Source organism: Phyllostomus discolor, chromosome 3 (assembly GCF_004126475.2).
Source record: "Phyllostomus discolor isolate MPI-MPIP mPhyDis1 chromosome 3, mPhyDis1.pri.v3, whole genome shotgun sequence".
Lineage (NCBI taxonomy): Eukaryota > Metazoa > Chordata > Mammalia > Chiroptera > Phyllostomidae > Phyllostomus > Phyllostomus discolor.
In genome coordinates, this window is record NC_040905.2 from 187,994,549 (window position 1) to 188,007,970 (window position 13,422).

General features: G+C 39.6%; 1 protein-coding gene across 3 annotated transcripts in view; it reads left to right on the forward strand.

The window, feature by feature from the left end:
• INVS (inversin) overlaps positions 1–13,422 on the forward strand; it is a 132,557-nt gene that overhangs the window by 79,671 nt on the left and 39,464 nt on the right. For all 3 annotated transcript variants that reach the window (XM_028505629.2, XM_036021971.1, XM_036021972.1), the window contains 4 exons: positions 2,613–2,784; positions 7,906–8,061; positions 8,469–8,698; positions 12,722–12,828. In XM_028505629.2, coding sequence (XP_028361430.1) covers positions 2,613–2,784; positions 7,906–8,061; positions 8,469–8,698; positions 12,722–12,828 — 665 coding nt within the window. The remainder of the gene's footprint in view (positions 1–2,612; positions 2,785–7,905; positions 8,062–8,468; positions 8,699–12,721; positions 12,829–13,422) is intronic.

Sequence of the window (13,422 nt, forward strand, 5' to 3'; positions counted from 1 at the left end):
CTTTGCTTCCCAGTGGAAGTCACATATAACAGTGTCTTTGTTACCATAATAAATACTCCTCTAGGACTTCCAGTCAAGGTAGTGGCATAAACAGACATGGCTCGCCTCTTCACACAACCACATCAAAATTACAATTAAAATATAGATCAACTATCACTCAGAACCATCAGAAATCGAGTTGAATGGGAATCTGACAACTATGGAATTGAAGAAACCACAGCCATCCAGACTGGTAGGAGGGGCAGAAACATGGAACATGCTGGTCCCACACCCATGTGTGATGGATAAAAATTCAAGAGGGATATCGTGGCAGTGAGGAATACCAGCCCCACACCAGGCCCTCCAGCCCAGGGTTCCAGCACCAGGAACATAAGTCCCCGCATCTTCTGGCTACAAAAACCAGGGGGATTGAGTCAGTGAAAGAAACTGCTGGATCCCCAAGCAGTTCCTCTTTAAAAACCCACACATGGACTTAGTCAGACTTACTCCTTCTGAGCTCCAGCATCCAGGTAGGAGCTTGAAAGGCACCAATGGTATAGAGGCAGAAACTGAAGTGCCTGGCATCCAGGTGAGCAGAGGCCTTTGTCCTTTTTCCAAACACTCCCCTCACAGAGCTGGCAAGCTGGTATCATATCTGAGACTCCATCAACCTGACTAACACTGTTTGACCCATCTTGGAGATCCCGAGAGACCCTGCCCCACCCAAATTACTGCTTTTCCATATGAATGGCTGGTCTTAGCTCATGCTTCACAACTTCCTAAATCCTATTGAACAAACAACAGCTGGCCTCAGTGAACCCTAGGCCTAGCATTAGCAGCAGTCGGCCTAGATTCACAGCTTGGCTTTGCCTGCAAATCTCCAAGCCCAGCTAAGTAGCAGCCATCTCATATTGCTTTATAACTCAGGCAGGGTAGCCCTGGGAAAAACATAGGTTAAGGTTGACCTTGACCTGTACCACCCAGGAAACCTCAGGGCCAGCTCATCCAGTGGTCAGCTACAGACCACACTGTAGCATCACTACCCTGCCCCAGCACAGCTGATCCTCCACAGGGCAGAGGTTGGTGGTCAGTTTTTACAGCCAATCCTTGCAACTCACTGACCTGGGTAAATCCCTCCCATTGATCTGCCAACAGAAACCAAGGCTCAACTACAAGAGGAACGTGTACTCAGCCCACACAAAGGGCACACCTCGAGTACCCAGCTTGGGTGGTAGGGGAGGCTGTGCCATTGCACCCTATAGGACACCTACTACATTAGGCCACACTACCAAGACATAGAGTCAAAGTTGCTGTACCTAATACACAGAAACAAACACAGGGAGGCTGCCAAAACAAGGAGACAAAGAAACATGGCCCAAATAAAAGAACAGATCAAAACTCCAGAAAAAAAATGTTAAATGAAATGAAGATAAGCAATCTATCAGATGCAGAATTCAAAACACTGGTTATAAAGATGCTCAAGGAATTTTGTGAGGGCCTCAGCAACATAAAAAAGATTCATTCAGAAACAAAGGATACACTAATTGAAATAAAGAATAATTTTCAGGTTAACAACAGTAGAGTGAATGAAGTCAAGAATCAGATCAGCGATATGAAGCATAATGACCAATAGAATAGCAAGAAGAAAAAAGAACCCCCCAAGATGAGGATAATATAAGCAGCCTCTGGGACAACTTCAGGAGGTCCAACATTCACATCATAGGGGTGCCAGAAGGAGAAGAGAAAGAGCAAGAAATTGGAAACCTATTTGAAAAAATAATGAAAGAAAACTTCCCTAATTTAGTGAAGGAAATAGACATGCAAGTCCAGGAAGCACAGAGAGTCCCAAACAAGATGAATGCAAAGAGGCTCACTCCAAGACACATCATAAAGAAAATGCCACAGGCTACAGACAAAGAGAGATTTTCAAAAGCACCAACAGAATAGACATTAGTTAACTACAGGGGAGTTTTCATAAGACTGTCAGCTGATTTCTCAAAAGAAACTTTGCAGGCTGGAAGGGACTGACATGAAATACTCCAAATCATGAAAAGCAAGCAAGACTGCTCTACCCAGCAAAGCTACCATTTAGAATCAAAGGGCAGATAAAGAGCTTCCCAGACTGGAAAAAAACTAAAGAAGTTCTTCATCACCAAACTATTATCATATGAAATGTTAAAGGGACTTATTTAAGGAAAAGAAGATCAAAACTATGAACAATAAAATGGCAAAAAATACAAATCTATCAACAACTGACTCTAAAAAATAAACTAAACAAACAAGAAGAACAGATATGGAATCATGGATACAGAAAGTTCTCTGAGAATTGCCAGATGGTAGGGGCTGTGGGGGAATGGGGGAAGAGGTGAGGGAACTAAGAAGTAAAATCAGGTAGATACAGAATAGCCTTGGGGGTGTGAGGTACAGTATAGGAAATGGAGGAGCCAAAGAACTTACACACATGACCCATGGACATGAACAGTGGTGGGGGATTGCCTGAGGGAGTGGTGGGTGCTGGGTGGAGGGAGGGAAAAGGGAGAAAAATCAGTACAGCTTTAATAGCATAATCAATAAAATATAATATAAAAATACTACTCTAATGTCTCAAAGTTTTAAATGAAGTTTTCTTACAGGAAACAGTTAAAGTCTTTTTAGAACATCCTTCGGTGAAAGATGATTCCGACCTCGAAGGAAGAACGTCCTTTATGTGGGCCGCTGGGAAAGGCAGTGATGACGTCCTTAGGACTATGCTGAGTTTAAAGTCTGACATTGACATCAACATGGCAGACAAGTACGGAGGCACTGGTAAGAACTGGTGGACATGACTGATTTGCTGTCATTCAGGCTCCAAAATGTAGGTGATGCTTTAAAACTGGTACAACAGTACTTTAAAATCATTCTCTTTAACTCAGTGTTGTTTGACTTTCATCTTTACTTCTTCCGCTTAGGTTGTCAGGATATCACTCATAGGCCTTATTTCCTCCAAGTATGACAGCTAAAATTAACCCCTTTTTCTACCAGGCAAATGGTGGCATTTGATTTAAAACCGTGGTTGCTCCTTTGACATGATTATGGGAACTCTTCTGATTATCTTTATATTAAAAAGCAGAAACCTATCATTAAAAGTACACATTTTAGTAGTTATTCATTGTATTTTCAAAACTTTGGCATTATTTTTAGGAATGCACACATCTAAGTATATTCTCACCAGTCTTACTTGATATGCTCTTTTCTCAGATTCGAATAGCTTTACCTCATCCTGCTATTTTAGAGATAACCTCCATGACTCCAGAAGCTGCAAAGCTTCAAGTCAACTTTGCATCAGAGGCTCTTACTAGACACTTCTTTCCATCTCTTTTTCTACTAAGAGAGACCTTTAACTATGTTTTGATTAATCAGAGAGGTACAGGTATTTTAGCCTTCATTGTCAGCTGGAGGTTCCTGTCTGGTATACTGATCCTCATTACAAGTGGGAATGAAAGAAAATCACACCAGGGCACAGTAACACTACAAGCTTCTCAATGCGATGTTCTCTTATTTGTAGAAACACACCAGAGCCATTTGCATGTGCATGTTGTACTGGATATGACCTTTCTGTGCCACCAAAACTATTGCTCCAGCCCTGGGGGAAGAGGAGAGAGGGAAGTCACTGCACCTAATAATCTCTCCGTGTACCTCCACCTCCACCCCCTCTAAATTATTTTTTAAAGATTTTTCAGATAATGTGAATTTTGATGAAGACTTTAACTTTCAAAATTATTTTTTAACAAAGCCTCACAGCAGACCTTAACCTTCTCAAGAGGTATAGCACAGACACATGGGACATCATTGAGTTTTAAATGGTTTAAACATTTCATTTTTTTCTGACTTCCATTAATATGCAGTCTTTTACTTTATCACCAGCCTTACTTTTAGCTTAACTTCTCATGTATTTTAATGAGGTATAAGTGGGAATACTTGCATCCTTTTGGCCAAAGTTGCCTTTCTAATGTGCCCTGTGGTTGGAGTTCAGACTTAACTTTTTCTCAGATTCATTAACTCCCTGGGCTCTTTCTCCTAAGGGTTTTATTATATGTCAGAGATGCTTCTTGACATTTCTTGTCTGTGAAAGTTAGTTGGTCTCCATCGTCCCTCTGTAGCGTTATTTTATCCTCCCCATTGAAAAAAGGAGTTCTAAACTGTAATTGAAAAACAAAAACAAAAAAAGCAAAAAATAGTAATAATCAGTAGATTCAAATTTGCTTTAAAAAGTTCTTATCAACCACAATATACAGACATTATTTGGATCTTGATTCAAAGAAGTAAACTAGAAAAAAATGATAAAGCCAGTCCTGGTTGGTGTGGCTCAGTGGATTGAGTGACGTTCTGTGAACCAAAGGGTTGCTGGTTTGAGTCCCAGTCAGGGCACATGTCTGGGTTGTGGGCCAGGTCCCCATTGAGGGGCATGTGAGAGGCAGCCAATCAATATATCTTGTACATCGATGTTTCTCTCCTCTTTCTCCCTCTCTTCCCCCGTCTCTAAAAATAAATAAATAAAATATTCTTCAAAAATGATAAAGCCATCAGGAAAATATAAACACTATCTGGATATTTGCTATTACAGAATTTTTGTTAATATTTATTAGGTATGATAATGGGACTATCTTTGGAATGCTGGGGCTGGAGCTCTGCAAACCACATTTCCCCTTTGCCACCCCATGCCCTGTTAGAATCAGCCCCCAGGGGGCAGTAGAGCAAGACTGGAAATCTGGCTAAGCATCAGGGGATTACATATTACCGTGTGCTTACTATACTTGTTTCTGTTTCCTGTTCTTCCTGTGCCCATCACTGTACTTTGTTCCAATGGTAATGTTAATTTTACTTTGCAGTTTTTCCATCCCTTACAGTGCCAGCCTCAGAGCACCCTCGGCACCCTCCTCAGAGGCACCAGAACTAGCCAGCCAAGCAGAGCCCCTCCTCAGAGGTCCGAGTTTCCGTTTTGCAGGGCTCTTCGTCTAAGCTTCTTAAGTTTTAATATTTCCATCCTCTTATTTTTTGGTTCCTCCAGTCCTAGAATTTGTAGCTGTTTTCTGCATTTCCTACCTCTGTGATACCTTCGTCTTCCCTTTTGGCTTTTTCAGTTCTTCAGTACATAGCTACCAGTTCCTTTATTAAGTTCTCTCTGTACACATGTCTGGCGTGGTTTCTGTCTCCTACATGGTTCCTAATTAGTACAGTGGTTGTGTTTATAAAAAACAAGAAACGTGTCTTTCAAATATGCTTACTAAAATATTTACAAACGGAAGGATATGACTCTAGAACGTTAATAAAAATAATCAGAAGTGAAGGGGGAAGAGGGCGGCTAGAGGAAGTAAGTCAGCCATGTGCCCGTGATGCCGGAGCCGGGTGATGGTTTCATCGGGCTTACCGGGCTACTGCCTTTCCTTTTGAATATGTTTAAGATTTTGAATAAGATAAATTTAACTTTTAAAAAATAGCACTTCTGTGTAAACTTGCAGCATTTTTTTCAAAGAGGAAGCAACAATATTTAAGCCTAGGGTTATTTTAAAATAAACAAATGCAAACACTCAGCAATGGGGAATTTCCTTTAATAAGATCACCTGTTCTATTTTTTGCTTAGTCGACATTGTGTCTGGTTGTTTTTTTTTTAATTTGACATTGATATTTATATGAAGAGTATCTATCTATTGTATCCTGATGCCATATCACAGCATTATAGGATTTCAGAATTAGGAAATACCTTAAAATTAGATCCAGTCCAGGGTTTTCCAGACCATGTTCTTCAGAGTGACCGGTCTCTATAGAGGTATCTGAAGTGAGCTGAGGGTGTGGATGCATAAGTGGATAACCCTCTGCTCCTGCTTTAGCAGAACAGCTCTTTGCTGTTTAATGTGTTGAGTGTTTTGTAAAATTTCATTTGGGGGAAAAACATCCCTATTCTCTTAAAATGTGAAAACAACTGAAGTAGCATAGGTGTTTCATGCTGGAACCTGCATCACAGCATTCTTCAGTAGCGGTCTTTCAGCCTCGGAATGGTTGCAGTACAGGGAACGCACTGCTCCCCTGCTATCCTGACTCTACTGGAATGTCCTTCCTTGTCCCAAGCCAAAATCTGTCAACCTGAACGTTCCGCTCTGTGCTCTCTTCCATGTGACAGTACTTCAGACATGCGAAACCTCTCACACCTGTCTGGATCTCGTGTGAGCCAAACCAGAATTTATCCATTTAGGTCAGCGTTCTCAAACTCAAGTGTGCATAAGACTTACCAGGGCTGTTCCTTGAAACGCACATTTCCAGACTGTATGGACAAAGACCCTGTTCACATCCTATCCACAAGTTCTGTTGACTCCACCTCCAACACACGTTCTAAATCTTTCTACTTCTCTCCATCACCACTCCTGCCACCCTAGTTCAAGCCATCATCTTTCACCCAGTCCACTGCGATAGTTTTAACTGGCCTCCCTGTTTTCATTCTACTCTACCACAATGCATCTTCACAGAACAGCTAGGGTGCTTTCTGCTTAATCCACAAATCAGAAAATATCCCTCACCTATTTAAAGCCCTTCGGTGTCTTCCAACACTCTGATCTGCATGGCCATTTATGATCTGGCCTTTTCTACCGGTTGTGCTGCAGATTCCTGGCCTTCCTTAGCATGGATTCATTCCCGTCCTTGTAGTAACTGTTCCCTTTGCCCAAGCTGCTCTCTCTCCAGGTCGCCGCATTTCTCCCTGTTTCTTATCATTCAGGCCTCAAATGTCATCTCCTTAGAAAGGCTTTCCCTAACCCCAATCAAAAGTCACCCCAAATCAAGAGTGACCCCACTCTGAAATCAAAATGTCTTTTATTACTCATTACTTCAACTATACCATTCATCCCTATCTATTAGTTTCTTATTTACATATTTGGGGAGGGTTTTATTCCCCTACTAGAATGTAACCTTACCTGTTTTGTTCCCTGCTGAATTCTCATCATTACATTAATACCCGGCCCATAGTACATCTCAACAAATGTACAGTCCAGGAACCAGGAGCAGGTCCAGGAACCTGCAATTTTATAGGTATCCTAGGTTCTGGTTCATGGGTCACACTTTATGAAAGAAACATTGTTCTGGGCACTGTAGAGCCATCATACTTAGAACGAATTGACCCAAGCCTCTGGAGAGTTACCCAGGCAAATTCAGCAGAATTTAAAGAGTACTCTAAAGAATGGCGGCACGAGACAAGCACTAGAATGGAGTAATGTAGGCAGGTGTCAGCCCGACATGAGACTCATGTGTAGTCACAATAATTGTTCAAACCCCTCCCAAGAGCACCAGAGGAGAGACCACATTCCACCTCCATGTGCTCTCCAATGCTGAAACAAATTGCTCAGTCACAAATCGGGCCCTGCAGACACTGCCAGAGCCATGTTGTATGAAGAATGCACTCGATGCGGTGAGATGTGCAAACTCCCAGTAGCACGTGGGTTCACAGACCAACCGCAGGAAGAGCTCGTGTAACCCGCTGAAGAAACCAGTGATGTCGCACCGTCCCTCTAGTGTTTGCTTATTGAGTGTGTTGGTGGGCAGCATTGCCTGTCTCATTTAAATTATTTCTCTGTGTTGTTTTTTTTGTTCTCTTGCTCTCTCAGAAAGGAAAAAATAGTACAGTAGTAACTAAGCAGAGGGGACCATTTCAGACCAACCAGGATGGAAAGGAAGAAAACAGCAAGATGAGAAATGTAGCAGGAAAGGAGAAAAGTGTAATATGTACGAATAGAAGGAAGATAGAAATCTACAAATGTGAAAAATAGAGAGTCCTTAAGATCAGCTTGCATTTAGCCAAAATGATGGAGAAATCAAAGAAGGAAAAGATACATAGTTACAATAATAAAGAGGTAACGTTGTTATTAAAGAGTTCACCACTTTCTCTTGCTCCCTTTTTAGCTTTACATGCTGCTGCCCTTTCTGGCCATGTCAGCACTGTGAAGTTGTTATTGGAAAATAACGCTCAAGTAGATGCTACTGATGTCATGAAACACACTCCACTTTTCCGAGCCTGTGAGATGGGACACAAAGATGTCATTCAGACACTTATTAAAGGTTCGTTATTAAGAAGGCTTCTACTAAGTCACTCTCGAAGGTCAGAATTGTTGCATTCACCGTCTGAAATATACAGCCTTACATGGCAGAGAGCCACCTGGGTAGCAGGATGAAGGGAAGAGCACCAGGCCTGGCATAAGGAAACGCAAGGGCCTGGCTCCACCTGTTGGTGGTTGTGTGGTTCTGGCAAAGTCACTTCACCTGCCTGATTTTGTTGCATTTTCCGTAAAAGAGATATGATGCCTATGCTGACCAATGTATAAGCTTACTGTCAAAATATGATGGAGACAATATACATGGAAATATTTTGCTAAGTGTAAAGCATTCTGGGGACTGTTACGTATTTTTCAAAATGTTGATTAATGTTCTCCGTACTAGTCATTTTCATTGTATTCTTGCTATTTCAGGTGGAGCAAGAGTAGATCTAGTTGACCAAGATGGACATTCTCTTCTACACTGGGCAGCACTGGGAGGAAACGCTGATGTGTGCCAGATATTGATAGAAAATAAGATCAACCCAAATGTGCAAGATTACGCGGGAAGAACCCCTTTGCAGTGCGCTGCCTATGGGGGATACATCAACTGCATGGCAGTGCTCATGGAAAATAATGCCGACCCTAACATTCAAGACAAAGAGGTAGAGGTTCTGGCTCTTTTCTGTATTGTTTGCTCCAAAGTGTTTAAGGGTATTTTTTTCTTTGTTCACTGGAATGAAATAAAATGACAATTTGCCAAATGAAGAGATCCCCCACAAATCTGTTGATTAAAAATTTTTATTTGTCCATGTTCTCTTCCAACTCCTTGCCTATATATCTATATAATTTAACAAGGTCATTATAGAAAGTGGGAATAATATTATACCTTTTGTAAAATATATACATGGTATATGGTATGTATGTAAATATATATGATATGATTTTACAAGCCACATTTTGTTTTGTTCACTTAAAATTGTCACCAATATTGCCCTGACTGGTGTGGCTCAGTGGATTGAATGCCAGCCTGCAAACCAAAAAGTCACCAGTTCAATTCCCAGTCAGGGCACATGCCTGGGTTGCAGGCCAGGTTCCCAGTAGGGGGCATGTAAGAGATGGCTGATGGCTGTGCCTCTCACACATTGATGTTTCTCTCCCCACCTCCCCCTCTCTCTAAAAATAAATAAATAAAATCTTTTTTTAAATTATCACCATTATTATTAAGTATTAAAATATTACAGTTGGTTTATAATATTTTTCATAATAATGGAAGCTTAATATTCCAAAGTTCTAAGAGCTTTATGTTTAGCAACTCACTCAGTGCTCACAGCAACTCTATAAAGTCACTACTATTATTATCCCCATTTTACAGGTGAGGCAATTGAGGCTCATGGAGCTTAAATAATTATCCTAAGTGGATAACAGTGGCAGGTTGGAGGGAGTCAGGGTCCAAACTATGGCTGTCACCCAAATTTTAGAATTAAATAAGTACCTTCCTATTGCTAGACATATTTTATTATAGATCATGTTGCATTAATCATCTATATGCATTTAACTTTTTAATTTTGGATTATTCCCTTGGGTAATTTCCCCTAAGCAAGATTATTGAATCAAGAATGAATGGTGTATGAATGTGCATAGGCTCTGATACATGCTGTGGAACTGATTTCTAAAACATGTGGGTCAACCTATGCTTCCCCCAGCTGTGTAGTAATATAGTGCTTTCTCCCAATTTAGCCAATATTGGCTTTTTCAGTACTTTAATTCTTTAAAAATCCTAGCACGTTATGTTTTTCCAAGTCAGAAAATATATTTCCTATTAATGCCTTCAATAACTACTTATGAAGGTTGTTACTATATGTAAATTTAACATAATAAAAATATATAAATATGGTCCTTGTACTATGTTATTAGAAATACATCTTTTAAAATGTGCAATACCTTTTACATTTTTTACAGGTTGCCAGTGTCTTACTTTCCAGTTCTGCTTTTATATGTAGTGTTTTTATGTGTATTGTTTTGGATTATCTGCATAAACAGTCATACTATGAATGAATAATAACATTTTTCATTCTTCCTTTCCAATCTTTATGCCTTTCACTTCTTGTCTTACCTTATTAAACTAGCTAGGACCTCCAGTACAATGTTGAATAGAATTGCTGATAGTTGATTAAATATTTCACCATTGAATATGATGTTTGCTATAGGTTCCCTTATATTTCTAGTTGCTAAGAGTTTTTTAAAATACAATTAGCTGTTTTACTTTTGTCATACTATTTCTGCATCTATCAACATGATCGTGTTATGTTTCTCCTCTTTGCTGTTAGTGTGATGAATTACATTGATTGGTTACTTTTTTTTTTTTCAGATGTTAAACTACCCTTTCATTCCTGGAGTAAACCCCACTTATGATATATTTTTCAAATATGTATTAGTGGATTTTGTTTGCTAATATTTTGAGATTTTTGCATATAAGTTCATGAGAGAATTTGACCTATAATTGTTCTTCCTTGTAACATACTTGCCAGGTTTCAGTAGCAGGGTTACACTGACCTCGTAGAGTTAGGAAGCAGTTCCTCTTTTCTTATTCTCCTAACAAGTTCATGTACGATTGTTGTTACTTCTTCCTTAAATGTTAGGAGGATTTCCTGGTGAAGTCATTGGGTCTACGTGTTTCCTTTGTGTAAAAGTTATTAATAACTGATTTAGTTCCATTAATAATTACAGGACTATTTATATTTTCTAATTATTTTCCTCTCTACTTTAGTAAGTTGCATTTTGGAGAAATTTGTCTGTTTTGTTTAAAAAGTCAAATGTGTTCATTTAAATTGGTCACATAGGTTTTTATCTTTTTTATGTCTGTAGGACCCATAGTGATTTTTTCTTATTCACTCATATGTTAGTAATGTGCATTGTCTCCTTTCTTTTTAAAAAACTTTTCCATTTTCCTTATTCATCTTTTCAGAGGACTTCTGTCTCTGTTGATTTTCTCTGTTTTTTTTTTTTTTGTTTTTTGTTTTAACTATTTCATGGTATTTACTCTTACATTTATTATTTCCTACCACCTACTTTCCTCAGGTTTGACTCACTATTTTTTTAAAGATTCTTTTTGATGAAAGTTTAAATCCTTGATTTTTTCAATATTCTTTTCTAATATATGTATTTAAGCATACTTCTTTTAAGCACTGCTTAACTGTATCCTACAAGTTTGGATAAGCTATACCACCACTATCTTTCAGTTCAAACACTTTCCCATTTCTATTGTGATTTATTATTTGACCCATGGAATATTCAGAAGTGTATTGTTTAATTTCCAGGCAGTTAGGCATTTTCTTACTATTTTTTTGCTGTTTATTGCCTTAATTTCCTATTGCTGCTATAACAAATTACCACAAATTTAGTGGTTTAGAACAACGAATTATTTTCTTACTGTTATGGATGTCAGAAATCCAAAATAGGTCTCATTGGTCTAAAAATCAAAATTGAGGTGTTGGCAGGACTCCCTCCCTTTCAGAGGCTCTTGGTGAGGACCTGTTTCTGGACTCTCCCAGCTTCTGGATGCTGCCTTTGCCCCTTGGCACGGGCCCCTCCCTCCATCATCAGAGCTCTCGGTGACCGGCTGAGTCTCTCTCACACCGCACCCCCAGTCACTCAACCTCCTGCCTCCCTTTTCCACTAGTAAGAGCCCTAGTGATCACACTGGGCCTCCCTGGATAATTCAGGACAATCTTCTACCTCAAGATCAGCTGATTAGCAACCTTAGTCCCAGCCACATCCTACATTTTCACTTTCCATGTAACGTAACATAGTGACAGATTCCAGAAATTAGGATGTAGACATCTTTACAAAGGAGTGCATTATTCCACCTGTCACACTAATTTATATCTTAAATTTTACTGCTGTCAGAAAATATACTCTGAATTATTTTAATCTTTCAAAGTCTTTTTTTGAGGCTTTCTTTATGGCCCAGGTTATGGTTGATTTTGGTAAATGTTCTATGTACATCTGAAAAGAGTACTGATTTGTCATTGTTGGATGCAGTGTTTTATATATTTATATGTATCACTTAGGTTAAATTTTTACATTGTATTGTTCAGGTCTTCCGCATCTCTACTGTTTGTTTTATCAACTATTGTAAAAGATGAGTTAAAAATATCCCACTGTGATTATGGATGTGACTATCTCTCTTATTACTTGTGTCAGTTGCAGCCTACGTATTTAGAAGCTGTGTTATTAGGTGCATGTACATTTAGGATTGTGATATCCTCTTCTTTGACTGCTTTAACCCCATGAAATATCCCCCTTTATCTCTCGCGATGCTTCCAGGACCTTATCTTTCATGACACTGACATTTTTGACAGTGCAGGCTATTTATTTTACTCTTTGGGTTTACCTTATGATTCCTCATAATCAGATTCAGGTTTTACCCTTTTGGTTGGGACCCTAGAGAAGAGACAGTGTGCCCTCTGGATGTCACCTCTGGAGGCATGCGGTGCCCTCTAAAGGGGTGCTAATCTCGATCAGCTGGTTAAGATACTGTCCTTTTCTCCACTGTATAGTTAATATTTTCCCTTATTGTAATTAAGTAATTTGGGGGGAGAATTGTTTCTTTTTTGAGTTAGCATAAATACCTGTGTCCAAAAATACCTACGCCAAATGTACTTGGTTTTTGCTCATGCTTGTAGGGAAGAACAGCTTTGCACTGGTCCTGTAACAATGGATACCTCGATGCCATTAAATTACTACTAGACTTCGCTGCTTTTCCTAATCAGATGGAAAACAATGAAGAGAGGTAAGTAAGCTGTTGATTTTTAAAAAATATTGTTCATATCACATCCTTTCTGCCAGATTAAAAATCTCAACATTAGATACTGTTTCAGAAATAAGAATTGTACTCATAAGGAAAACATTACATTAAGAAATCCTGAACCAGCCCTGGCTGGTGTGGCTCAGCAGATTGAGTGTGGGCTGTGAACCGAAGGGTCGCCAGTTCGATTCCCAGTCAGGGCACATGCCTGGGCTTCCGGCCAGGTCCCCAGTAGGGGGTGCTTGAGAGGCAACCACACACTGATATCTCTCTACCTCTCTTTCTCCTTCTCTTTCCCTCTGTCTAAAAATGAATAAATAAAATCTTTAAAAAAAAAAAGAAAGAAATGCTGAACCAGAAAAGAAGATAAAAAGTTCCGTGCAGTGTTGGCTTGGAATCTTGGGATGTTAAAGCTATTCAGAATGTTAGATATTACCTAGAGTAAGCTCACATTTTATAGATGAGGAAACTGCTGTGCCTTCTTCCGACTGGTGGCTAGCATAAAGTCAGGGGTCCAGACCGACCAGGACTAGGAATGTGGTTAGGCCAGTGGCATGTGTTACATATGTAAGAAGTTCT